The 26390-nt window shown below is 51.2% G+C and overlaps 9 protein-coding genes across 9 annotated transcripts; 3 read left to right on the forward strand and 6 right to left on the reverse strand.

Annotated features, from left to right (window-relative positions):
• Positions 1–77: 77 nt before the first annotated feature.
• On the reverse strand, positions 78–1413 carry BO97DRAFT_426839 (E1 ubiquitin-activating protein AOS1; the record flags this gene model as incomplete). The annotated part of the gene is made up of 4 exons (XM_025697160.1): positions 78–965; positions 1017–1188; positions 1251–1308; positions 1380–1413. The coding sequence occupies 4 exons, from the start codon at positions 1411–1413 to the stop codon at positions 78–80; spliced, it is 1152 nt and encodes a 383-aa protein (XP_025549213.1).
• An 857-nt stretch (positions 1414–2270) lies between these two features.
• Positions 2271–4147, forward strand: BO97DRAFT_416323 (uncharacterized protein; the record flags this gene model as incomplete). The annotated part of the gene is made up of 4 exons (XM_025696432.1): positions 2271–2273; positions 2360–3198; positions 3252–3953; positions 4024–4147. 4 exons carry the CDS (start codon positions 2271–2273, stop codon positions 4145–4147), a joined length of 1668 nt encoding a protein of 555 aa, XP_025549214.1.
• Positions 4148–5429: 1282 nt separating this feature from the next.
• Positions 5430–8409, reverse strand: BO97DRAFT_436360 (RFX family transcription factor; the record flags this gene model as incomplete). The annotated part of the gene is made up of 4 exons (XM_025697779.1): positions 5430–7044; positions 7102–7419; positions 7472–8198; positions 8394–8409. 4 exons carry the CDS (start codon positions 8407–8409, stop codon positions 5430–5432), a joined length of 2676 nt encoding a protein of 891 aa, XP_025549215.1.
• A 1049-nt stretch (positions 8410–9458) lies between these two features.
• BO97DRAFT_146456 (MFS general substrate transporter) lies at positions 9459–11581 on the reverse strand. Its single transcript, XM_025690141.1, has 5 exons — positions 11052–11581; positions 10732–10972; positions 10611–10679; positions 10098–10544; positions 9459–10035 (listed from the first exon to the last, which is right to left on the reverse strand). The coding sequence occupies exons 1-5, from the start codon at positions 11310–11312 to the stop codon at positions 9485–9487; spliced, it is 1569 nt and encodes a 522-aa protein (XP_025549216.1). The 5' UTR covers positions 11313–11581; the 3' UTR covers positions 9459–9484.
• Positions 11582–15324: 3743 nt separating this feature from the next.
• BO97DRAFT_471971 (succinate--CoA ligase (GDP-forming) subunit alpha) lies at positions 15325–17156 on the reverse strand. Its single transcript, XM_025700089.1, has 7 exons — positions 16857–17156; positions 16754–16782; positions 16562–16688; positions 16445–16507; positions 16360–16385; positions 16208–16290; positions 15325–16129 (listed from the first exon to the last, which is right to left on the reverse strand). The coding sequence occupies exons 1-7, from the start codon at positions 17024–17026 to the stop codon at positions 15629–15631; spliced, it is 999 nt and encodes a 332-aa protein (XP_025549217.1). The 5' UTR covers positions 17027–17156; the 3' UTR covers positions 15325–15628.
• A 332-nt stretch (positions 17157–17488) lies between these two features.
• Positions 17489–19264, forward strand: BO97DRAFT_416327 (Elongator subunit ELP3; the record flags this gene model as incomplete). Its single annotated transcript, XM_025696433.1, has 2 exons — positions 17489–17774; positions 17832–19264. The coding sequence occupies 2 exons, from the start codon at positions 17489–17491 to the stop codon at positions 19262–19264; spliced, it is 1719 nt and encodes a 572-aa protein (XP_025549218.1).
• A 961-nt stretch (positions 19265–20225) lies between these two features.
• Positions 20226–20734, reverse strand: BO97DRAFT_350215 (uncharacterized protein; the record flags this gene model as incomplete). Its single annotated transcript, XM_025691942.1, has 4 exons — positions 20226–20303; positions 20395–20487; positions 20576–20633; positions 20697–20734. The coding sequence occupies 4 exons, from the start codon at positions 20732–20734 to the stop codon at positions 20226–20228; spliced, it is 267 nt and encodes an 88-aa protein (XP_025549219.1).
• A 513-nt stretch (positions 20735–21247) lies between these two features.
• On the reverse strand, positions 21248–22471 carry BO97DRAFT_394950 (1-(5-phosphoribosyl)-5- ((5-phosphoribosylamino)methylideneamino)imidazole-4-carboxamide isomerase HIS6). Its single transcript, XM_025694010.1, has 3 exons — positions 22137–22471; positions 21762–21948; positions 21248–21610 (listed from the first exon to the last, which is right to left on the reverse strand). The coding sequence occupies exons 1-3, from the start codon at positions 22434–22436 to the stop codon at positions 21327–21329; spliced, it is 771 nt and encodes a 256-aa protein (XP_025549220.1). The 5' UTR covers positions 22437–22471; the 3' UTR covers positions 21248–21326.
• A 207-nt stretch (positions 22472–22678) lies between these two features.
• Positions 22679–23635, forward strand: BO97DRAFT_350205 (uncharacterized protein; the record flags this gene model as incomplete). Its single annotated transcript, XM_025691941.1, has 2 exons — positions 22679–23017; positions 23072–23635. 2 exons carry the CDS (start codon positions 22679–22681, stop codon positions 23633–23635), a joined length of 903 nt encoding a protein of 300 aa, XP_025549221.1.
• Between the last annotated feature and the right edge of the window lie 2755 nt (positions 23636–26390).

Below are 26390 nucleotides of genomic sequence, written 5' to 3' on the forward strand. Positions count from 1 at the left end.
ACAGAAGATCCTCTTCCCCCACAATGTCTTGGCGCTTATCTCATTCCACACAGGGAGATGTTGTGGTCTATTCGCGTTCATAAAGGTGCCATAGCAGGTGCCCCATCCAAGGGGATCGGATTCGGGACCGGGACCACAGCAGGCAGTATGTTATCGATCGCTGGTGGGAAAATCGGGTGCAAGGGATAGATGGGGGCGGTCGAGCGTTCACCGTCGAACAGGAGCATGTTCTGGAGCGGCTGTTCCCTGGCACTGAGCACGTTGATCACGTCTTGGGCCAGACTGCCGCCGACGAACGCCGCCACGGGGCTCAGCTCGCTGTTCAGGTTCTGCAAGAAGGTGCGCAAGAACTCGGCGTCCAGGGTGGCGATGTCCAGCTTCAATTCCTGGTGACCGTCTCTCGCGAGCTTGGTGAACACCTCCAAGTCTTGGTGGGAGAAGGTCGGCAGGGCGCCCGCGGAGAGTTTCTGGTATTCCCACAGGGCACGAAGGCAGGTGAGGAGCGGGGTGACTTGTTTGCGTTTGCGGGGGAGTCGCGTGAAGTCCTCGGGGAGAGGGGAAGTGTTGGCCAAGATCAGCGGAGAGTATATTTCGCGCTTGGTGACCATCTCGATAACCTTATCGTTTTCCTTCTTGGTGGTGATGTTCAAGATGCTCCGGGTCGGGGTTTCCTGGGTGACGGATGGGACGTTGGATTTAGATCGCTCGATCACAAAGTCGTGAGATATCAGATCTGCGAAGACAAAGCCGTAGAATCCGTGCAGTCCGGCGGCGTAGAAGGGACGGTTGGCTATCCGACAAGCTGCATTGATGGTGGTGTACGTGTGGAAGTCAAGTTCCGTCGCTATCGTGATGTCGAACTGTGCGAAGTATTCCGGTTGTTTTAGGTGAACATCATCTGTGTCAATGTGAAGCTGGACCCGAGGGTTCATCGCGCGGATAGCCGGTGCGGCAGCTTGTGCTCGCTGTGGTGCGAATTAGTAGACCGGCGTACATTGGAGGAGGGATACCCATACGTTCTGGCCCAGGCAATCCTCATTCACGAAGAATTGCGCACCGAGATCTTCCTCCTTCACATTTTCATGATCGATGATTGTAAGGGATCCGATGCCTGCGAGCACCAGGTTCTTGGCAACTTCGTTTGCCAACGCCTTAAACGTGATGAGTAGGATGTTCGCGGATCGCAGCCTATGATCAGACTGGGAGTCAGGACAGTTGAGCAGGTCATGGAGAGTACGAAAGAAGCTCACTTTTCTTGAGCCTTGACTCCCCAGAGACGAATCTGGCGGTCGTATAGCGCAATCTCATCTGAAATATACCGCGTTTGATGTCAGGGTTGTTATTACCAGTGGCAAGATACATTGTGGGATTGACAATACCTGCGCTGATTGATTGGGCTGGTTGCGACTCCATGGTGAGTGACGTAGGATGCATTTAGATGCGCAGTCTCCAGCTCAGACGACAGAAAGACCGTTTTGCCCGGTACCTAGTTCAGGATCGAGAGTCGCGCCTTCACAGTCTGAGACAATTGAAGGGGTGTTGGCTCTAGAGGGAAGCGGGCCAGAGGAAGGTATGTATGTATGTATGTATGTATGTTCTTCGGGGGAAATCTGGAGTGAGGGGAAGTAATGGAAGAGCAAGGTTTGGGAGTCTAGAAAACAGGAGAAGAGACAATGACGGCAGTGTATGCGCAATGGCTAGTAGGAAGCTGTCCAGAATCAATCTACTGGTATGGGAGGTGGTATGGTGGGAGAGTAGTGAGAGGAGGAGGGAGAGGAGTGAGGGAATAAATGAGGGAATGGATTGGATGAAGCTGAGATCAGTTAACTCCGTACCCCATCATCAATCATCATCATCACGTGCGGGGGATCCGAATAAACTACCGCCGATAACCTTTAGGGGGGAGAGAAAGAGAGAGGAGAAAGAGACCCCGTCGCTTATCGCTCCGGCCTCATTCCATCCTCCCTCCTCCTTCTCCGCCTCCCTCCATCTATCTCCTCTCAGCCTCCGTCATCTCTTCCTCATTCTTCATCATTTCGGTTTTTTCTTCCGAGCTGGCTGGCTTTCTCGTCTATCTGGTCCCTTCTGGATCTTTCACCCACCCTTTGTCGATTTGGCTTACCGCCTAAATCTCTCCATAGTTCTTGTGACACCTTCCTTATCCTTTGTCCGGCTATCAGGATCCATTGAATTGCTGTTGTACGCCCTACTACTGTCGTTGCGCTTCCCCGGTCCCCATCACAGTTGATGATCGATCTGATCATCACGTTATGGTATGTAGCTAGGACTTTGATTGGGGAAGGTGAACCGTTCTGGAGCTTACCTACAATGCTGACCCGCGGCGTTTTATTTAATTCAGTCCGGGATTCACGATCGTACTCCTGCTTCTCACCGTCCCTCCCGAGGGTCTCGTACCGACGACGATCGCCAGCAGCGTCCTGTTCCCAACCGCCTGCAGAATCTACAGAATTTGCTCAATTCTGAGCGTCACATCGGCAACTCGGTTGGTGCGCTGGACACTTTGAGACGGGAGTTAGAGGAATATCGTGGCAGATCTTCAATTCTCTCCGAAGAAGTTAGGGCAGATCTGGACCGAGAGTCCCAACAAATCCAAGTTGAACGACAGAACTGGAACCAGTACCAAGACAACGGGAGCACTGCGGGCACTGTGCGCCCGGGAGATCAGAGACCACAGGCGCTGAGCGTGACAGTTGGGGATTCGGAAGGAGGTGCTTCTTATCCCACATGGTCTGACAGGACGAGATCTCTTGCTGAGCTCTATCTCCGCGCAGCAAGGACCAGAAACGCAAATCTAAGGTCTCTCCTCAATCTGCTTGGTGCTCGCATAGAGTCGGTCACGCCTCAGCAATCGGAGGGCGAATCTTCAATGGACCACTGGCGAGCAAAGCGTCGCAAGCTGGAGTCGGATGACCATAGAGAAGGGTTGCAGAATTTCCGTTATGGTCAGTATGGTCAGGTGGTACCTGGAGCACTCAAGATGGAGTTAGCTAGCTGTGACGGAGGCACATACGAACCTGACGGAGAAAGTTCGTGGCCCGAGAATATCCTGCGCAATGACGCCACCGTTTACTGTACGAAATCTAACCGATGCAATTTGATTCTGAAACACCACGCTGGAATCCCTTTTTGCTTGAACAAGATTGTCATCAAGGCGCCGAGGATTGGATACGATGCTCCGTAGGTGCTAAGCTACTTCACACGGTTCCTTTCGCTGCTAACTTCATGCAAAGGATACAGGAAGGGATGGTCTTCGTATCGATGACTTCAGATGATCTTTTGGCTCGTACAGCTGCATCTCATATTCAATGTGAAGCCACGAGACGACCTCAGCGGAACCGGCATAGCGGCATGCAGCCATCTCAGGAATATCTGAACGCGCACCGGCCTCGCTTGCCGAGTCTTCGAGACGCTACACTCGATGCCGGTCTTCGCTCCGAAGGGTCCGAGACCGACGGCGGAAACCTTCCGAGGCCCATTTTGCGGGGCGAGCCTGACCCAGTCCCTGAATTTCGCACCATAACCAATTATGATGAGCAGTCCGACGAACGTTCGGAGGCCAACGAGCGAGATTACGATAACGATGAGACTCCTTATCTCACGGTGAGCGAGCGACTAGGGACTAACCGATTCGATGACGATGATGACGACGACGCCGTCATTTGCTCAGACAGCAGTGAGAGTTCGAGCGAAGGCGACACATCGGAAATGGGTACATTTCCCCAGCGCCGCCGGGCTCTATCAAGACAGATTCGAGCCATGCGACGCCGCTGGAATGCAACACATCCAAGACACCGTCCAATTTCGCCGGATCCACCTTCCGGCCCGCACCATGAAGTCTCAGAACCTCTTGATCCTACGCTTATGAAGCCGCATGCACGGTTCCACATCAAAAGACACAAGAGCATGGTCAGCATCAAGTTTGACCCTCCACCGTAAGTGATACATCCTTTTCCACTCGAGAGGCTTTTGCATGTCTTACTCATTGTTATTCATCTTATACAGCTCAGGAAGATACATCCTTATCAAGCTGTGGAACCCTCATAGCGGAAAGAACATAGATATTCAGAGTATTGTTGCATATGGCTACGGTGGACCGAGATTCTTCCCTGCCGGAGGCTTCAGATGAGGCTTCGGATGACCGCAATATCTATCATCTCTTGTGTGCAAGGGAGCCCCATACGGATTTATCTGTTCGCTTCATGCTGGATGAATATGCACATATGCAATACATAGGTGGTGGTGCACCTCAAAAAGTTCTTGCAGAGACTTGCCCGCCTTTGCCATACACGGCCAGGGGTTAGACACCTGCCGGCCCCTCCTTCCCTTTCTACCATACTTCTCCAATGTCCAAGTTGACGCGCATAGAGAATTCCCTCATGCAGTCAGATGTTCGAAGTCTCTACGGGGGTGTGCATAACTGTCACCCTCGGGTGGAATTGAGATTGTACTAATGTGAGACGACGAAATGAAACCATTTTCTTTGCTAGTCTAGAAGTCACTGCTGAATCTCTTGTCTAGCTTCCCTTCCTATACGCCATACACCATTACCTGAGCTAATACACTCGCCCGGTTGAGATTCTTCTCGTAGAGGTCTTGGGTGAGGGGTAAAAATACCGTTACGAACAGAATTGTTGTGCTAAGGGCAAGCAAATAAGCGAAGACTGCAAACTATTCTGAAGAAGTTCGTAAATATTAAAGTATGATATGTGTAGTAGGGTAGCAGCTGCAAATGGCTCGGTGAAGGAAGAAGCATCCACTGCCCACAAGCAAGACATCAAGCGTACACAAACAAATAGATTGGTAGTCCTCAGAGCGTGAGACTCGGATAAGAGAAAAAGCGAGGAGATGAGCCACCCAACGCCAGGGAAGGGCCATCCTTCCCCTTCAGATATTGTCAACAGAAAATCAAATCCAATCACGAAGTTTGTGTGAAAGATCAGGTAACCTCTCGCCGGCGAACCAGAAAGGAGTTTCGTATGTATGTACAAAAAGAGATGGATGAATCGTATCTTGGTCGTCCGCATTATCGAGAGTGAAAGGAGATATAGTCTGGGGAGGAAAGAGGAAAATGGGAAGAGGGAGCCAAGCGGGATCAACCACGCTATTATGTAGAAGTGCATAGTGCAGAGAGGTAAAGTCGGCCTGGAACCATAGCAGCAGTGTAGTCGGCGCTGGAACCATTCATCATGCCGATGTTATCTCAAATCGAAGCTCTCGTTTCTCGTCTCTCGTGTAAAGATCGTCGTACGCCGAAGATGAAATCTCCTCAGACAATGGACGTCAAACAGATAAGCAAACCAAAATGGTACTCCTGAAAAACAAAAGAGAATCCAACTCCACCCATAGAACAAAGAAAACTCGTATTTTGAATCCAAGAGCGAAAATTCGAATGGATATGTATAGGTCAATCATATGACGACAACGTCTCCCTCAGCGTCCGCTGGGTCAGATGCCATCATGTCACCATATTTACCCACAGTCATCAGCATCGAGTCGTCGTCAAGGTCAATGGCGCTATCGTCATTATTCGGAGCATGGAAGCCAGCAATGCTCTCGGAGATAGTGGTAGGCTTCTCGTTTTCGGTATCGTTAGAGTTGGAATCTGCACCCACTTGAGGCCGATCCAACGAATCTCGAGTTTGGTTCATACTCTCTGCTGAAGTTGGGCTGGGCGTCGGTCTGACTGTTGTGTCGCCAGCGAGCTGAGAATCGGCACTGATCATAGAATTGCTCCGGTCATGTCCCGGCAAGTGCAAGGGCTTCATGAGATATCCACTCTGTCCTTGTGGGTTTGCACCCATGCCAGCATGGTGCAGGGTGCTTGGCTTGTAGAGCATGAACCCCCCTTTCTCAGCCTGCCACAACATCATTTCATGGAAGAAAACCTTGGTCATCCACCAAGCGCTGAAGCTTTGGGCGCCTCCCAGGGTGAGTCGCCGCAAGATGCAATCCCACAGAGCATCAACCTTCTCGATAATGCACTGAGTGCGGTGATGCGGGAAAGCTGCTGGAAGGTTCAAAATGAAAGAGATCCACTTGTCCGGGAAGTTATAGTCATCACCGGTCGCCGCTTCAACAGGAAGTTTGTGTACTTTCGTGTCTTCTTCGGTATCGGGCCTGGTAAAGAAGGGGAGTGTGCTGGCGGGGTTTATGTCTGCGACCGGAGTGAGGAGAGATCGGATATCGTGCTTCAGGATCTGTTCTGTCGCACGCTCCGCGCAACTAGGGATATTGGCTTTCATGATCATTTCTTTCGGGTCAACCAAGGTCTTGAAATCGAACCACATTTGGTTTCTGTTATCGGGGTGGCACAGCCACGCAGCGGCCGCGTTGGCAGATTGGTTGACATCAAGCATATGCTTTAGTAGGTTGCAGAAGATATGCGCTGGGATCAGTCTCGCCAATGAAACATGTGTAGGCTGAGTCTTGAACGTGTCGGCAACGTGGGCTGTGAGCCGCTGCGAAATCGAGCAGAAGGCATCCAAAACCAATTTCGGCACAACTTGCGTGGTGAGCGGTGCTACGAATGCAATCATCTTCTGATACATGATCCAGTCGCATTCTTTGATCCAAGGAGCAAGGTTGGGGTGTGTTAGGAGCTTTTGCACAGGGACTGTCAGGGTGCCATGAAAGGCAGAGAAAAATCGTAGCATGTTCTTTTCCTTGCAGTATCGGAAACTGTCAATGACAGAGATACAATGCGAGCGGTAAAGGGCTGCAAGGGCTGCAGCAATTTTGGGGTCTGTGTTGGCTGGAAGATACTGTTGGATATCGGGGAGCTGGAGATCCTCGTTGTCGATGGAAGGATTGTCGCATGAAGGTAGATCAAGCATCTGGTGAATGATTCTGCCCGCCTGGCTTGCCATGTTTTCAAGAGTGATGGAAGACTCGCCATAAGAATACGAGGGGACGGAACAGCCACACCCTGCATTCGAGGCGTTTGTCGAGAATCTTGGCGTAAACGACATTGTGGGAGAAGGGAACTCGGCGGTATCTGCCGGTGGTTGAGGTGCGACGCTGACACTACAAGCCCCATTAACACTTCGCGTCGATCAACCCTGCGAAGAATATTCACCATACCTTTTGTGCATCATCTCATCAATCTTGCTGTCTGTGACACCAGTGCAGCCATTACCGTTCATTGGTAGTTGAGGGTTGAGTGGTGGCGGCTTCTGTTGTTTCTCCTCAATCACAGTCAAATCCACATAATGGTACTTCGATTCACCGCGGACTCCCAGCCGCCTCGTTTGAACATTGGGGAAAATAATTCGAACCAGTTTCCCGAACGACGCAGGATTCAGCACCGAGACACGTTCAGTACCACACTTCTCGGCATAACAGCAATACACGCGATCGCGTCTGACAGACCCGCTACTTTTCCTGCAGTTCTCCTTCAACCTATAACCAAGTCAGCATGGCTGGTGGAGCCAAACGCAACACTGACGCTTACCAAATCATAGCAAAGACCTGCTTCACCTTCTCAGCCTTGCCCCCAGCACCTTCATGCTTCAAGACCTCGGCAGCCATCTGCTTCAGAGTGAAACCCTCATATTGACGCAACAGTTTTCGAAGCTCATTATCGTTGGCGAGGGAGGAGCTGGAGCCTTTCTTCTTCTTTGCGCCGGCCTCCGAATTTTCGTTTTCCTCCAGAACATGGTCGGGGACGTGGTTCTCGATTCCACTGTCATAAATGGCCGCAAACTGGGGCATCGGCACGCCAGGAATGCCGTGACTCGATAGACCGGCCGACAGCGAGTGATGCGAAAGGTGGTGGCTGTGCATTGCATGACCGGAGAAGTCTTCAGCCCGCGGCATGACAGGATGGTGGGCGTCTTGCAGCGTCGGGTCGAGAGATGCGCCGTTCACCTGGTGCGACAGTTGCTGCCCGAATCGCATGATGATTTCCTCCGGATTACTGGCAAAGACATTGTGGCCTGCGGGTTGCGTGGGCAAGAATTGAGTGAACCCGTCGGTGATCTGTTGGTCTTGGGTCTGCTGAGTCGTGGTGGAGTGGATGCTAGCCGTCGAGCCTCGCGACCGTGGGCGACGGCTGTTCCTTGATACTACAGTTTCCGACCGTGACCGCATGAGATCAGCTGTACCTGGGCGGCTGAGTGGTGCTACTAATTGGGTTGTCTGCGAAGCAACGCTCGATGCCTGCGAGGCCGCTCGGCCCACTGTGCCTGCACGATTAGCAGGCAAAACTTATGAAAGAGCCGCACCGCAGCAACAGTAACAACAACAACAACAACAACAATGAAATGAGAGGAACGGAAGGGCAACCCAGAGAATTAGACGGGTACGGGACAATCAAGGCCCGGTGAACAGAGACAGGTCGCATGCAGGAAGGACTTAGAAAGGTAGTCTCTTACCCATATCAGGAGGCATCTCTTTGTTGACTGGGGGGAAGATTTTCGGCTTTGCTTGGCACAGCACAGCACAGCGCAGTACGCAGCACACGGGGAATTGTGTGGTTTCTTAGTTGCTGGGTGAGAAACGGACGGGGTTGGTAACCACGGGCAATAGCGTCGTCTGTTTTGATCCTTCACGGAACCACCCTTCAACCGCACGAACCCACACCGCAGCAGACGCAGAGCAGGCACGAACACCGAAGAAAAGGCTGGAAGCGTGAGTTCTGTTTGTCAAGGCATTCAGAGGTTGTCGTCGAAGCTGCAGCAGACTGGGCTATGGAAGGCTCATAGCGGCCACGGGGGTTGCAGGGTCGAAGTGGTCGAAGTCGAAGGTCGTCGAGGGAGGATAAACAGAGAAATCCGGTCTCTCAAGCAACGACGCAGCGGTTGTTTGGGTCCCCGTCACGTGGTTTGCTGCTGCGCTTAGCTAAGATGCATTCTTCGCGGGCCAGATAAAAACATCATCCTGCAGAATGCAATCTTCAGGGCAGTCCTTGCTGCAGACAGGGTGAAATGAGCTACTAATAGCCTCTCAGCTCTCTGTCGCATCATGTTTCATTTCTACTCCTAGGCCAATCCTGCACCCCAGTAGGTAGCATACGTATTATTTCTTCACGACTGCAGATGCACCTGTCTGTCACACCAGTCGTCCCATGGTTCATTGTTCTTTGAGATGTGGATGACTAATCTCGGCAAACAATGACTGCTATGACCTCACTTCATTCATCGCCCTGTTTGGCCTGGTTTGGTGGGTAGTATTCTTTTGATGGTGGTAGTGCTATTGTCGTTTATTATCACCCAGCCCACAGAGAATACAAGCCCCTCAATCATACAGCATAGTTGCAACTCAGTCACACGCGAACAACAAATTGATTCTCAACTTGATCTAAATCTATATAATCAACACTGTCCAGTAGTATTTCAAAGGGCCCGTGTTGTGTCCCAGTGTGGTATAATAATCAACAGAATGAACCTTCAAACGGACCCAAACGCCAACTAGCGCCTCATTTTGCCCCGAGACGATTCGATAGATGTCCTTCGACCTGACCTGTCTACTCTTTCTGTGCCTTCAGTCTTTGCTCCCGGGCCTGCCGCCAACCAGGGCCCCATCGATCTTCGATCCACAACAATGGAACCATCACCAATGTGATACCAGCAAGCAGGACAAATGTATAGTCTGCCCCCAGCGCTTCCAGAATGGGTTGTACAGCCGCCACGCCTGCAGCCCCAACCAAACACCGCATCAGGTTGTTGACCGCTGTTGCGCTGGCGCTAGCTCCGGGATAAAGATCAATGACCAACGCGCTGTTGATGGTGAAGATTCCTGTCGCGCAGAAGGCGATGAAGTACTGCAAAATAATGGGAACGGCGACATGAGTGCGGAGAGACACGCCATAGACCGCTGTGGTCACGATGAAGATCCCCGTTATCCACCAGGTGTTTCGCATCCGAGCAACCTCAATGGGGAAATCTGAATGTGATTTGAGATTGACTCGTGTACCCGCCGGGTATCCATGCTTCTCGCAATATTCGCGCTCCGTCAAACGATGGTTATAGTCCATCAAATACCCAACTAGGTAGGACCCTGACATGCATCCGAAACCTAAAGATTTGGTGTCAGCAACCGGAGATGCTGTGATGGTATCCGTTGCGAATTTAACGTACCGTTGCCCAAGAATGTCAGTCCGATCTCAAGTGATGACAAGCCGTAGACCTCGCTGAAAAGATCTGTAGTGCTCGATGTCACCATACTCCATACAGTATACACAATGCTTCCGAAGAAGAGAGTGATGAAGACATCCTTTTCGGCCAGAAACTTCAACGGGGCACAAACAGTCCTCCAAGTCACCTTCGCCTTCTTTGCTTCCGGCTCTGCACCCTCGATAACACCGGGCTGGCTCGTGAACTGATACAGAAAAGGCTTGTGTAGGCCGTGAAGCTTCACAGTGCCATTGCCAGCTATAGGGCGCAGCGTTTCTGGGAGCAGGACCAAGGTTGAAACAAGACTCACGCCTCCGAGAATAGTTAGGAACCAGAAGATGGACCTATACCCCAGGTATTGAGTCAACAGACCACCGAAGACTGGGCCGATGCCTTGTCCAAGCATGCGGACTATCGGTTCTTGTCAGTTGATGTGCCGCCGGAGCATTTCTGAATTTGAAGAGTCAGTCCTCTTACCTCCACCGAAGATGCCCACCAAGCTACCCCGCTCTGCCGAAGTGGTGATGTCGCCAATAACCCCAGCTCCTTGATGAGTGTTAGACGTGCATTGACCTTGGGATCCGAATGTTCCCCTTACCGATTGAGATAGTGGCCGCGCTACCAGCAGCCTGCAAGGCACGAAATGCCATGAGCTCACCATAATACTTGGATTCCGCAAGTGCGATGTTTGCTACTAAGTAGACAACAAAGGTGCCAATGAACACAGGCCGTCGCCCTGTAGCATCTGAAAGCGAGCCCCAAAAGGTTGGCGCGAGACCTTGAACAATCATATATATCGTGATGGTGAGAGTCGCCAGCGTCATGCTGACATTGAGTGACTATTTCCACATTCAGTCAATCTGTCTGGCTCTTTGATGCATCCGTCCACTGCATAGAATATGCTTCGCGTTGACTTACTTGTGACACATCGTCCAGTGCGGGGAAGTAAATATTGGAGGATAGTGGAGAAAAGATGGCAGCCATGGAGACGATGCATACCATCTGCAGTTTGCGAGATCGAGTGAAGATATGATGCACCAGTGGCTCGGACGGTTGACCCTCACATGTGGAAGGGTCTGGCGAGATTGAATCTTTCTCCGAGTCATGATTTATCGAGGAAGCCAACGAGGAGACCTGCGGCTCTGGGACTTTGACCGTATCGTTTCTGAAAGTGGGCATGATTATAGATTGGTTGCAGGTCCAGCCTCGAAGCAACTTGCTAGACAGGTATTTTCACTCCAGAAATGATGAGCAAGAGAATTCCCTGCAGATGGGCAATGTGCGAGGCCAGTGCTCTATATGTCCCGGAGTTGTCAATGCCATCGATGCCACGGACAAAACACGCTCGGACTCCGACAAAAGAAAAGACAGGATGTCCCCACTGCGGAGCATGCCCGGTGGATGAGGTCAATCCGAGGACCTTCCTAGATGGGAGTCAAGTGGATAACACATAGAAGCCTTATCTCATGCACGAGGGCCCGAGTTGGAGGGACCTTTGGCTCCGACCAGTCTCACTTGGCACCCAGTAGCCTAGGTCACATTGGTACGAATCCAGGCCATTGGGCAGCGGACGAAAAGTGAAAGATAGGGAGTGGAAATACCAAGGGTCTCGAGGAGACGGGGCTGATGTGACGACAAATGGCCGGGAGTATGAGTTTCTCAGGCCATTGGAGGGCTGCCGAGTCTATCGATTAGTGCATGAAGCTTTGAGCTGACGAATGCAATCCACCTGCAACATGGGATTGGTGTGTTTCAGGGACCCGGCGCATCTGTCATGTATGGCAGAGTCTAGAAAGAGCGGAGCAAGTACTCAGAAATCTGGACGGGCTATTGAGAGACGGCGGCATCACAGTCGGCGGGTCACTGTGGCAAAGGACGATCATATCCGGCGAAACTGTTGACCAGCGGAGCCGGAGTCTTACACGTGCGTGTTTGCAAGACCGAAATCACACCAAGGTGCGTTCGTCATTCTGGGTAACTAGAGGTCACTATTCAGCTTATCCTGCTGATAAAAAGAACTCAGACCAGTAATGTGGTCGGATAGGCATTTGATATTATCAGAATCTCTCGACATGCCGTTCCCTTCCCTGGAGTGGCAGAAGGGACGAGCATGGACGAGCGATTGCCGGAACGACCGATATGGCCATTGATTGGCAAGATCCTCATTCACAGGATTTACATGGATCTCGGGGATCTACATCGGCTCCATTTGCACCAGAAGAGGGGGGAGGGACTAGAGTCCGGCCAACCCGAAAACCGGTGCCCAGTGCCCCCGAAGTGCTGCCTTAAGCTTGATATGATGGCCGATTCCGCAGACCCGTTGCTAAGGCTTTGGTGGATTTGGTTTCCCTGCAACCTCGTCTGCCGGAGTTTGGAATTCTGGTCTGGTGGAATTTCAGCGGCAATCACGGCCTGGATGGAGCCCACGGCCACTCGGCCTTAGGCTTTAATGATGTGACCTGGAAAGGGGGTAAGCACAGGTAGACCCCTCCCCTGATCTCCAAAGGTCATTGAAGATAAGGATCTACAGGATATGGTAGGTGGACAGGGTCAACTGTAACGTATGCAATAATAGCCCGTGATGACGAAGATACCCGAGCATTGGAGCATCAATGCATGTGCAATATCACGTATTGGAGAGAGCCGATGGCAGAGCAGGGTCGAGACAGATCACAAATAGTGCTTTGCTGGATTAGGTCAATTGCGGAGCACAATGGTGATTCTGATGCTCTCTAGCTCTCCCAAGAAGGAAATTCGTCTCGGCCGTCAAGTGGGAGTTCATCATGTTTCTGTCGGCTTGAAACCGGTATCACATTGCTCAAAGAATTGATATGGGTTATTTATAGTATGCTGTTGCGTGTAGACGTCAAGAGCTAGTTGGATGCAAGAAGAGAGAAAAGGAAGGATGAGCGATAAGAAAGGATGTTAAAGAAGAGAGTCGAGTTGAACTACTCCGTAATGTAGCTTTCTCCTGTCCGCAATGTCGATCTTGGCGAACAAGAGTTTGGCCAGAACAAGGGGGGGGAGGAAGAAGAGTAGGAACAGCCTTCTCCTTGATTAGGGATGATCAGGGAGAAGAAGATTGACAGACGGTGTGATCCTCGGAACTAATTGGATTTTGGGATGACTAGTTCGACAGATTAACGAGGTTAAGTTTGAGAAGTGGAGCGGCGAGGATCGACACCGCCCGCGCCAAGCCCCGGTTGGCTGGCGGTGGCTGAAAACATGAAAAGCACATGCACTGCTTTATGAGTATTTTCAAAGACAAATCATGAATAAATGTTCAATGGGGTAACTTAATGGGCATGGTTGAGAAACGGAGAGCCAAGCTTACCACTCATTTTACGAAGTCTGTTCTCGAATCGACTATAGTAATCATCAAGCCTAGCATAGTGTTGTAGCATCTGTACATCTGTACCTGATAGTATGGGAACTATATTATATTCATAGTAGTACAGGACAACTACATATACTCCGTTCCATGCCCGGCACAAAGGGGACCTGCAGCACATGATCAGTTTTGCTTCTTCACGAATCCCCCCTAAACACCTTTCTCGTGATTACACGCCACTAGACTGTTGGCGATAGTGGTCTTGTTGCTCTACAATGATCCTTGCCAACAGCGACCTTTATCTCCACGAGCGAGACAAGACAATAGCGTCTCACTCCAAGACATTGAGCCTGCAAGCCAAGAGAATCCGAATCCGACACACAAATTAGGCCCTCATCGTCTGAGCCGGTGGCCATTAAACTTGGGTCCACTTTATGGACAACAGTCAAGTCGGAAGAGAATGGATGTTTGTCGGGCCGTCGACTGATGTCGGTCGAGAAATCCTCGGTCATATCACACACCTGACACCCAAGGACTGCTGCTACTATCACTACTACTGCTTACTGCCCTAGCGAATCAAAAAAAGTCAGTCCTAATATCAACAAAACAACACTATCAACATTCTCTCCTGACGCTCACGCTTCTCATTAGACCCTTATCAACAAGTGATCGATTGACCTTAACCCTCCTGAACCGGGCCCGAACTTCCGAGGAGCATAGCAGCAGATCTATATCATTTCTACAACTCCCGATAAAATCATATTACTCTAGTGCGCAGTCGCATGTCGTCAGCAACCCCCCACCCGTCGCGCCTCTGCTGACTTGAGGACCAATCGATTGCACCATTCGGTGCCTTATCTCAAATGCCCAGCCGACCAAACAGTATACTCTACAAACTACAGGCGCTTCTCCCGACACCCCTATCACGCTTAGTCTTGGCTGCAGCACGACAGTCGCTCGAAGAGAGGGACAAAATGCAATTTAATCTATGACCCTTGTTCGGTAGCCAAGTTGCTCTAAGCCTAAGCCTCCACCCTTCCCTCCCCTCCCTTGTCCCGTTTGTTGTCTGCCTACCGGGCCGGTGCCTACTCGCTATCAATCTACCGCCGCCTTCACCTTGACCTTCACCTTCACCTTTACGGTGCCTGAACAACGTCACCGTGAGGACCCTGATAACTATTGTCAACTCCTTCCTATCATGGCAAGAAGCTATGGACTAGCCAGAGGATTTCTCGTGGGGGGAGCAAATATAACCCGAGCCACCCGCGGCGCCGTTACAAGGGTCTCAGCTCAGGATAGCATCCTGCAGATACCTCAGCTGTGGGAACTGGGAACGGGGACATCTTCCTGCCGCACACACTTCACCATCACCCACCACATCATCATCCATCCCGCTGCGTGTCTAAGATTTCTGATAGAAATCTCTGCAGTCAGAACGGATCATGATGGTAGATCTTGGCTACGACGTGACTGGTTTTGCTGCGACGGGCTAGATCCTTCCGATATGAAACCCTTGTAGTTACTAGTTAGTGTATGCATGTACTATACTCACAGCCGTCTAGTCTCTCGGCTCGGGAAGCCGAGAGAGGAGCTTCCGGGTTGGTTGGAAGTCTTCTGTTGTTGTATCTCTGGCGGTGAGATGAGAGCAAACCGCTGTAAATCCGAAAAGACGAGCAGGGCGAAGAGGTTGGTTGGCATTGGGTGTGGAGAATCAAGGACCGTTCCCACGATTTGCCGGAAACACCACGGCAAAGACCGGGTCTGGCCGATGCAACCCTTTCATTCTTAACTACTTACTCCGAGTTCCTTACAAGAAGAATTGCCAGTCGGATACCCCCCAAAGGGATCATATGAAAAAATAAAAAAATAAAAATAAAAATCAAATTTACACACCAGACCTAATTACTGCCTTGCATCTTCTAAACAAAGGAAATATATCGACGAGGGGGATAAGAGATCAGATAGAAAATACACAAGGCCACCAAGGCTCGGGCAAATAAGGAGAAAAGGTCGTCTAAATGATAATGAAAAGGATGAGCGTAAGCACGACTTCCTCCATACGTTTGCCTGATTGATAATGAAAATCACTCATGCCAACCAGAGACAGCTGCAGCAGGATTATGTCATGTCTCCGCCTGGTACAAAGTGACGATGATCACTCAATCTAGACCAGATCCCTCTTGACAAATTCGGCCAACAGGGCTTTGCCAAGAGCAGCGGGGCTTCTCTCGACAATGACACCAGCCTTCTCCAAAGCAGAGATCTTCGAGTCAGCGCCACCCTTGCCGCCGCTGACGATGGCACCGGCGTGACCCATACGACGGCCCGGGGGAGCACTGATACCGGCAATGAAACCAACAGCGGGCTTGTTGTGCTTGTTGTTAGCCTTGAAGAACTCGGCGGCATCCTCCTCGGCGCTACCACCGATCTCACCGATCATGATGATACCATCGGTCTCGGGGTCCTCGAGGAAGATCTTCAGGCAGTCGATGAAGTTGGTACCGGAGAAGGGGTCACCACCAATACCGACAACCAGGGACTGACCCAGACCAGCCTGGGTGGTCTGGTTGACAGCCTCGTAGGTCAGGGTACCGGAACGAGAAACGATACCGATACGGCCACGCTTGTGGATGAAGCCAGGCATGATACCGATCTTGCATTGGCCCTAGCGTTTCGAATAACACCGGATGTTATTACCAGGGATTGGCCGAGCACAGGGGTCTTTAGTGGCTTGGGTACTTACGGGAGCGATGATACCAGGGCAGTTAGGACCCACCAGACGGGTCTTGTTCTGCGTCTTGAGGATGTCCGTGATACGGACCATGTCTAAAATCCCGTTGGTCAGGTTTCCGTCCGAAGTAGGAGCTTAGCGCTTGCTGCAATTCAGGAACATACCGTGCTGAGGAATACCCTCAGTGATACTATATCAAAGTTAGCACCAGCCGCATCCCGCATCCTAGCAGCCCAGTGAAATACGTACCAGACAGCGAGAGGGATCTCGGCCTCGATGGCCTCCTCGATACCCTTGGCAGCCAATGGGGGACTAGAACTATTAGCACCGGACATGTATATCCTCATTACGACACCAGGTCCTTACGGAACGAAGAGCGCAGTAGCAGTAGCGCCGGTCTCCTTCACAGCCTCGCTCACATTGGCGAAAACGGGTCTGTCCAGGTGCAGGGATCCGGCCTTCTTGGGGTTGGTTCCACCAACAACCTTGGTGCCTAGCAGTTGTAAGTTTCCCATAGTAGGTCGCTTGGCGTCGGCGTAGATAGGAAGGAAGTAATACCGTAGGCGATAGCTTGCTCGGCGTGGAAACTGCACACGATCGGGAAAAAAGCAACGTCAGCGATATATGCTTGATAACTTTCGCAAACGGTCATAATACGTACGTTCCCTGCTTTCCAGTGAAACCCTGGAAGATCACCTTCGTCTCCGAGTTGATGCGAAGGTTGTTGACGGTCTCACCGTAGATCGGGCTGGCCGAAGCTGCGTATCCCCGGCGCTGCGTGGCAGCAGCATTGCGAAGAGCAGAAGCGGTGTTACGGCGGAAGGCCTGCATTTTGGTCGGGGAGAGAAAAAGGAGCCCGGGGAGAGGAAATGAGAGGAGAGGGGACGAAGAGAAATAAACACTCGAAAACGTGCGAGTACTTTTATAGGGGGGGGGGCGCGTGAGTAGAGGTATACAGAGGGATCAAGCAAGAGAGAGAAGAGGCCGTCAGAAACGCGATTTGGGAACTTTCGGGACAAAGCTTTAAGCGGATCCGAATTGTCACGGGCGGTCGGTCCTCCCGCTTTTTTTCCCTCTCCCTTCAGCTTCACGCCTGCCGCGTGCCATTCCCGGGTCACAAGTCACGCTTGTTATAATTAATATTACCTCCTCCTTGAAGTATACTCCTGACGACGTGAACCGTCGCGGGCGCAAGTGCTAGGACCTAACCACCTTCATCTGCGAAGACAACTTCTCCCTAAATTTTACTTGGCGACCGTCGCCCGCATCCCAACCACTATGGCGACCGCCACCATGACTATGTCGGCAACTTCGAAGCCGAAGAAGAATGCCAAACTCCCTTCGGAAAACGAACGTTTCATGCGGGCTTGTTCCGATATTGCGAACGCCTTGATCCAGGACCATGAATCGCAGAGAGATCCCACGAAGCCGCGCAAGGATATCAATCTCAACAAGCTGCGGGGTCAAATCGCCAAAAAGCATGCCTTGTCCACTCAACCGCCATTGACGGCCATCATCGCTGCGGTTCCCGAGCACTACAAGAAATATATCCTGCCCAAGTTAATCGCAAAGCCTATCAGTACGTTGACGTTGCCGATCGTGAGGATTGCCCGCATATTCTAATCGCTGCTGCTAGGAACCTCTTCCGGTATCGCTGTCGTTGCGGTCATGAGCAAACCCCACCGTTGTCCCCATATCGCCTATACAGGAAACATCTGCGTCTACTGCCCTGGTGGCCCCGACTCTGACTTTGAGTACTCTACCCAGTCCTATACTGGCTACGAGCCCACGTCCATGCGCGCCATCCGGGCTCGCTATGATCCCTTCGAACAGGCTCGAGGACGTGTAGACCAGATCAAGTCTCTCGGCCACAGTGTTGATAAGGTGGAATACATTATCATGGGTGGAACATTCATGTCCCTTCCGGAGGATTACCGAGAATCATTCGTGGCCCAGCTTCATAACGCCCTCAGTGGATATCAAACCGACAACGTCGACGAAGCGGTGCAGGCTGGTGAGATGAGTAACATCAAGTGCGTCGGCATTACGATCGAGACGCGACCCGATTACTGCTTGGATACCCACTTGAGCAGTATGCTCCGCTATGGATGCACACGCTTGGAGATTGGTGTCCAAAGTCTGTACGAGGATGTCGCCCGAGATACAAACAGAGGTCACACTGTCGCTGCGGTGGCGGAAACCTTCAAGCTTGCGAAAGATGCCGGGTTCAAGGTGGTCAGTCATATGATGCCTGACCTCCCCAATGTCGGCATGGAGCGCGATCTCTACCAGTTCCAGGAATACTTCGAAAACCCAGCCTTTCGGACTGACGGTCTGAAGCTCTACCCCACCCTCGTCATCCGTGGAACAGGTCTCTACGAGCTATGGAGGACAGGTCGTTACAAGAACTACACTCCGAACGCGCTGATCGATCTCGTCGCTCGTATCCTCGCCTTGGTCCCCCCATGGACCCGTATTTACCGTGTCCAGCGAGACATCCCCATGCCGCTGGTCACATCTGGTGTCGAGAATGGCAACCTCCGCGAACTCGCCCTGGCCCGCATGAAAGACTTCGGAACGACCTGCCGCGATGTCCGAACCCGCGAAGTGGGCATCAACGAAGTCAAGAACAAGATTCGGCCCTCGCAGGTGGAGTTGGTTCGTCGCGATTATTACGCGAACGGTGGATGGGAGACTTTCCTGGCCTACGAGGACCCTAAGCAAGACATTCTGATCGGTCTCCTGCGTCTTCGCAAGTGCAGCGCCACGCATACATTCCGCCCCGAATTTACCGGCCAACAGACGAGTATCGTCCGCGAGCTGCACGTCTACGGCTCCGCCGTGCCCCTCCATGGCCGCGATCCCCGCAAGTTCCAGCACCGTGGCTTTGGTACCCTGCTCATGGAAGAGGCCGAGCGGATCGCCCGTGAGGAGCACGGCAGTCAGAAGATCAGCGTCATCTCCGGAGTAGGTGTTCGCAGCTACTACGCCCGTCTGGGCTACACTCTGGACGGTCCGTATATGTCGAAGATGCTGGAGCCCTTCGAGGAGGACGAAGAGTTCTTCTGATATACCCCGCGGAATCACCATGGACGCTTGTCCTCTTATTTCTCTTTCTCTTTTTCATGATCTAATAATGTCTTTCGATAAATGGAAACTTGTGATTCGGGGTATTGTTTCACAAAAAGTGTGCTATTCTGTCTCGACCATGGGTTGGGTTCACATAGGGGCGTTGCAAGGCGAAAACCAAAAGCAATCAACGGTGGCGATGTCTTTTTACTTTCCCTTTCTTCCTATCTCATTTCTGCATACCTACTTTTTATTTTGGCTAGGTTCTCATAGCGATGTGGTGAATAACTTGCTTACAAGGATGGCAACGACTTTATAGAATGCGTGTATATATCCGGAGGGGGTCAGCAAGAATTGGAACCATTCTTCTGCAATGGTTGCGGTTTCGCAGCAGATAGGAAGATCTTCGTCAATGATCTAGCTTTAGATATAGAACGCAGTAGGCAACACATGACCAAGAGCGAAATGTTGTCGACACAGAAGCAAAAGACGCGCTCTTTCACAAGACTAACGAACTATATACATACATACCATACACCCATCTTCACGGGTCTATGAAGAATAAAAGCAAACGGACACTGGCGAGAAAAAACAGGGCTGGAGGATCGGACATTGCGCAAGGCACAGGAGCGGACAGCGCCGAATCTAAAACCATCTCTCGTCGGAAGAAACGCCTAATGTCTCGATAGGGCAAGACAGATAGTCGCTAGCCATCTACACGAGAGAAGGGACACAAATAAAGCATGGCACCCCACTTCTCGCGCGGAGGGGGAGAAAGACGCAGCCACCGGTGCCTTCTTTCAAGTGCAAACAAGGCAGCAAACCCGCGCACAATCAATAATGTTTCATTTCATTTCAGAAGGAAGGTGGGATATATGAGCGTAGCGAGGCAGGGAAGGTTCTCCACAACACGAGGCAAGCGGAGTGGTAGGTGGGAGTGAGGGGAGACGAGGATATGAATTTAGCTCAAAGATATGGCTCCGCCCCTGCGGCTTCTCGTATGCAGGTAGGCCTGGAAGGCACAGAAAATGAAGAACGCCTGTGAATTGCAATTGCGGCTGTCAGCGTTTGTGATGTATGGGCCTTCGCGTCGATCTCTGCTGGAAGGACTGGAGGAGAATTGAACGTACAGCGTAGACAAGGACAGCGGTGTAGATAGAGGCTGCGACTGCGGCGCCATTCTCCGGCTCGTCTTCGCCGCCCGTGAAGCCGTGGTGTTCCCTCTGTGGCAAGGAGTGTATTGTCAGCATGGTGTTTGCGATGGTTTGTGGTGGACGGGATTTCGTGGGAGGGTGAGATAAGGCGACATACTTGGAATAGTGATCCCAGGACCGAGAGGATGATGATGGCGAAGAGAGAGATGACCACGCTTGGGGTTTGCTGTTAGCAATTTCGTTGCATTGCAGTCGTTGCTTGATGGTTGTGACTGTACCAGGACCAAGCGTTCATCAAAGATACGACAGGCTTCATCTTGTTGGCTGGAGGGGTGTGATAGCTTGAAGGCTGATGATACGGAGGGGGTGTGGAGCGGAACGGTCTCGCTGAATAGGGACAGGGCGGAATTGAGAGAACTATAGTGGTGCGAGGAATAATGTCGATAGACGGACAAGGTGCACGCAGATAAGGAGAGTCAGTTGGATCCAGTCCAGGCTGGGATTCAGATCGATGGGAAGAGAGGCCGTGTTGCATAAGGTAGGCTGTGATGTCGGAGGATCTCAGCAGCGGTTGCGGGTGGAGCGCTTGGCACTAAACCGCATTTGGCGCTGATGGTCGTTCTGGTTGTCTCGACCTGCTGGAATGGCCGCGTCATTCCACCAGACAATAGAGGCCTATGTTCTTACAGGTGAATACAAGTGTTGGAAGAATGGATATTGTGCATTATAGGTACAATAAAGGCATCTCGAATTGTTTGAATGATAGTCAAAGCTGACATCTAGTACTAGCCCTTTCTGGCAGATATATATTTCTGTAATCAAATTCATTCCGTTTTATGTACATACATGGCACACCCAGGCCTGAGCTCTGCCATCAAGGATTGAAAGCATGCTCAATGAAGACCAATCTAATGCGTCTTGTTCCATTCTATACATTCATCAAAAGTTACCCCAGAGCCGCCAAAGATATCCAAAGCACTTCCAATGGTCAAATCAACCTTCCCCTGACTGTTGGCGTGAACCATTTCCAGATCCTGCAAACTGCGAGCACCACCGGCATAGGTGACGGGAATCGTGCACCACTGGGCTAGTCTGGCAATAAGCTCTTCATCTACACCCTGCTGCAGCCCCTCTACATCTGCGGCGTGGATGAGGAACTCAGAGCAATAAGGCTCCAGCAATGAGATTGATTCTGCTTCAGTCAGTTTTGTACATTGGCCGAAGTAGAACGTAACAATAGCCCCGGTGCGCAAAGACTAGTCGGCACATCTCTTGCCCTTCTATCATACACCAACAGCAAAAAGGGCCGGGTAGGCTAAAAGGGCCGACAGGTAGAAACTTGCCTTGGTTGATCTCCATCTCAGTGATAGTCTGCCAGCGGTTCATGGCTACGAACCATGTGTTGTCCTTTCTACGGCAACTCAGATCCAAGACCAGCTTTGATCGATCACCTCCCAGGGCATAAAGAACCGATTCGAGTCGGTCCTTTGAGAACTTGCCCTCAGGGAAGAGGAATGAAGTGATGATTACCTATGAGCGCAGGTTAGTCTTGAGATGGTGCGCACAACCAGGTCAAACAAAGTGAGATATAGACACGAATGGATAGGAAAGCCAGACGGATAGGACCCGATAAGAGACGTCTGAGCGACACCAAATCTACAGTTGTATTGCGGACTCGGTCTGAGTAGTTTGAACGGAAATGCAAGTATAGAGCTCACCTTCTCGGCACCCTGGTCGATCCAGTACTGAGCGTTCTTATCGGTGATACCTCCAGCCACTTGCAGACCATTCGGCCATGCTCGAAGTGCTTCGTGCGCTGCTTCATCGTTGCCTGGGCCCAGCATGACGACGTGCCCGCCATGCAAATCGTGCTTCCGGTACAACTCAGCATAGTAACTGGCCGGGAGCTTGGAGACATAATTCGTCTTCAGATCCGTGGCAACATTGCTTAAAGTTCCGCCCACAATCTGCTTGACTTGCCCTGAGTGAAGGTCGATGCAAGGCCGGAATTTGGTCATATTGTCTAGTTTAATGCCCGTTCAATGCCTTCTTGTAAATGCCGATATGTTACAAAAACGATCATCTTCTGTGGAGATTCAACGAGGGGCTGAGCCTATCTTATCACACGTGACTGCGATGATGGCTGACATAATCGCATCTTACGGCTAGTTCTGAAGTCGCATGGGCCTTTTTATTTTTTACTTTTCTTTAAGAGTCAAATTCTCGGCACCTCTCCCATCTAGCAGAACAATTCATCGAGATGATTGGAAAACGGAAGAGAGACAAGGCCGTTGTGTCGAGGGTTACGGATTCAGACGACGAAGAGACGCCGCAAACGACTACGGGGTCCTCCCAAGACATTTTTCGCAAATTCTTCGAAGCTCAATTTCAACCGCTGGACGTACCTGGAGGTCAGGTCGCTCGCAACGATGATTCAGAGGAAGAAAGCGACGAGGAAGGGTCAAAGCATTCCGACGCAGAATCGAATTGGGACGGTTTGAGCGGCGACGAAGAAGAACCAGAAGAGGTGCAGGTAGTTGAGCATCGGGATATAAAATCCCAGGATCTGATGGACAAGAAGGCGCGCAAAGCGTTCATGGTAGGATCATCTCTTGACAATCTAGAGACATTGATTGTTCTAACGTAGGTGTAGACCGCTAAACCGCCGTCCTTTGCCGTCGAGAAAATCACGGCCAAAGCTCCGAAGAAAGACACCGAAGATGACAATGATGACAAGGAAATCGACGCGGACCATCTGAAAAATGACCTGGCCTTGCAACGCCTTCTCAAGGAATCTCACCTTCTTGAGTCAGCGTCCGACCTTGCCCCGACTGGCAAGAATCGCATCAAGGCTCTCGACCTGCGGATGCAGGAACTAGGATCTAAAGAGTCCCTATACAAGCAGATGATGCCATCCTCACACCGAAGAGGCATAAAAGCCAAGGCGGAAATGAAGGAGAACAAGCGTCGGAAGGAAGCCAGAGAGAACGGAATTATTCTTGAGAAACCGGCGCCCAAGTCGGATACCACCAGCTCCAAACGACGAGAACGTGGTGTTGGGGGCCCCTCTGTTGGAAAGTTCGCTGGCGGAACCCTGAACCTGAGCAAACGTGACGTAGCCACCATTCAAGGATCAGGTCGGTCAAGCGGAGGTAGAGGCGGAGGTAGAGGCAGAGGTAGAGGCAGAGGCAGAGGCAGAGGCAGAGGACGTCGCTAGTTTCGACCTTTGGTCCATGACACCTGACAACCAAACATGACATTCTCGACTCCCTTGCGCCCGAAGCACACCATTGTCCATATCGTTTCTGGCTCAGGGCATGCTCTTGCCTCGATACCGATTACCCGTGAAAAGAGGGGCTGTAGTTGTTATTGACCACGTGAGTAGCCTCGAACTGCCAATCCGTTTCACCAACGCGCCTTAACCCCTCTCAACGAGCGTGAACGCCCCAGCCGTTTGTGTGATAGGTTGTTTCGAGTTTTTCTTGATCCACGCCAAGTTGGGAGAATGACAGAGCTCTCACCGCAGCCTTTCTCATGTTGAGCGCATCAGGATGGTGCCGGCCTTCATTCTGCGACGTTGAGTCTACTATAGCACCCCTAACCTGATCGCACAAACCTTATTCTGGCAAACTCTTGACCGGGGCTGCGAAGCACGTACCCTTAGCGTGGAGTTGTTCCAGATATGGCGAATTCTCCGAGTCGAGCTAATGTTTGAGAAGGAGGACTCCCAAACCTGAGACAGATCGCTTCGTTTAGGATGTTTGGGGATTTTTGACCATGCATGGACTCCTTGGAGATACAGCAAGAGCCTTCCCCAGTGGTTGGCTGCTGGTAGCCGCATAGCGCCATTCTATAAACACCTGAAGCATGGTCATGCTTTGATCCAATTCCTTATCACACACAAAAATAGAAACAGGTTCTCTCTTTTCCCACTGTCCCAGTGATCACGGAGCAACCGTTAATCAGTTAGTGTTAGCAGTTTAGTGTAGTTCAAGCGACGCGACAGAACTAAGAACTACTGACTAGTTTAGCTCAACTAGATTGTGATTGATTGTACTTGCATGACCGTGTAGTGCGATGATGCAGTCTTGCAAACCAAAATGCCGTGTCGGAAATTCTTTCTCTCTATTCCTTCCTCCATATCCCAACTTCCTTGATTTGACTCACTTGCCTTTTATTTTCCACATCACTCACTGCCTTCTTCTATTTTTCCAATAGTTCCAGTCTAGACTAGCCGAGGACACTTTGCCCCTATTTTCTTTCTCCATTGATCTCCTCCTCGGGAGTCAACCAGGCCTAGGTGGACCAGGCCTAGGCGGAATTTAGGGGGGTGGGAGGAGGATCTAACATCCGATGATATGATTGAGTTTTCTCGGTTCTATGGTTACGAGCAAGTTCTCAACCCCCGATCTAGTTCCGAGTGGATTGTTCCTGGTCCTGGGTCTCCACCCGAGGCAAGCAGTTCCCTTTCACCCACTGTGCCGGGGTACCTGCAGGACTGATTGATATTAATAGGCTTAGTACGTTAGGAGGACAAATGGTTAGATCAAATGAATCGTTGGGAATCGAATGGAGTGGATTACTGGGAGATTCCCATGATCCCATCGCGTCGTAACCGTGGGCGAGCATGAAGGAGAATGGGGTCAAGAGTCAAGACTAAGAGCTGCTCAACTAGTCAGGTACCAGTCTCTTTGATTTGTCAGTCAATGCTCGACTTTGGGGTTTGTCTCATTACTTAGCGTCCACTAGTCAAATATGGGTAGAGAAACTAAACTGGAATAAGCCCGGCCCATGTGCGAGGTTCCGACCGAAAAAAAAGAGAGAGAGAGAGAGAGAGAGAGAGAGAGAGAGAGAGAGAGAGAGACGAGGAAAGAACACTACAGTCAGTCAAATAACTTGTCGTTGTTTCAGATTCTGCACGTAACCCAATTCCGAGCAGGGCATCACCACCACCGCCACTACAGCTCATGGAACGTGTGTCTAGGCAGAGTCAGGTGCTCACTGTACTTAACCACATGTACTAAGTTGATTGACCTCTTTGCCTGCATGCACTTTTCGTCACAGGGGGATCCACCCAAGCTACACAGTTTCTCCGGTCATTTTGGGTTTCTAGGCTCTTGATAGTCGAGTAAATAATACCGGGCTTCCTACGGAGTACCTCACTGACCTATACCACAGATCAACTAAGAAACAGCATAGACATCTCAGTGTCCAGCGACGACGAGTCCAAACATGCGTATTACCTACAATGCGGTTATGCAACCGTCTCCTTTCGTGCTCGGACCAAGCCATACGAGGTGCTCAGAATTCACTAGTTCGAATATTGAACTACAACCATTCGATCATTGGAGAGTTGCCATGATTCATGGTCTCAATGGACGGGACAACTGATGGTTCACGGGTCGACCTGCCGGATGTCCCATCGCTGTGGTTGGTAGTACTCCATACACGACGCCCGAGGTTTAAACGAAGAGGGAACAATGGCGCTGATCAGCCCCATCCCGACGTATCCGCTTCTCCTGTGAGGTTGTTCGACCTCCCCGACTCGCATTGCTTGGCCGATGCCTAGCCAGGCCAAGATCGAGATGGGCCGGCTCGCATTTTGCTGTCCGATTCACGGATCAATGCTACTTTGAGGATAGCAAGCCAGGCAGTTCTGCGAAGGACAAAGGCGCGACTGCATGCTATGGCCTATAGCAGCGACGTAGCTCCAGGGGTATGCCCTTTCGTGACCGACGCTGATGCCTTCTCTGTACACTGGACTTCATCCAGTCTGCAGTTCTAAGGAATAACCAATAGCTAATCCAACGGCATGTGCGCCTCGACCTCCCCCGCACGTTCGCAAGTCTCAGAATCTCATCGACTGTGCGCCAGGCTTGTTAGCTTCATCTTGCGATTATTAGATAGTTTAAGTCGAGAACGGAAAGCAGATACAACTACAAGGACCAAGCACTGGTCTTTACTACATCCGA

This window comes from Aspergillus homomorphus, assembly GCF_003184865.1.
Source record: "Aspergillus homomorphus CBS 101889 unplaced genomic scaffold BO97scaffold_32, whole genome shotgun sequence".
Classification (NCBI taxonomy): Eukaryota; Fungi; Ascomycota; class Eurotiomycetes; order Eurotiales; family Aspergillaceae; genus Aspergillus; species Aspergillus homomorphus.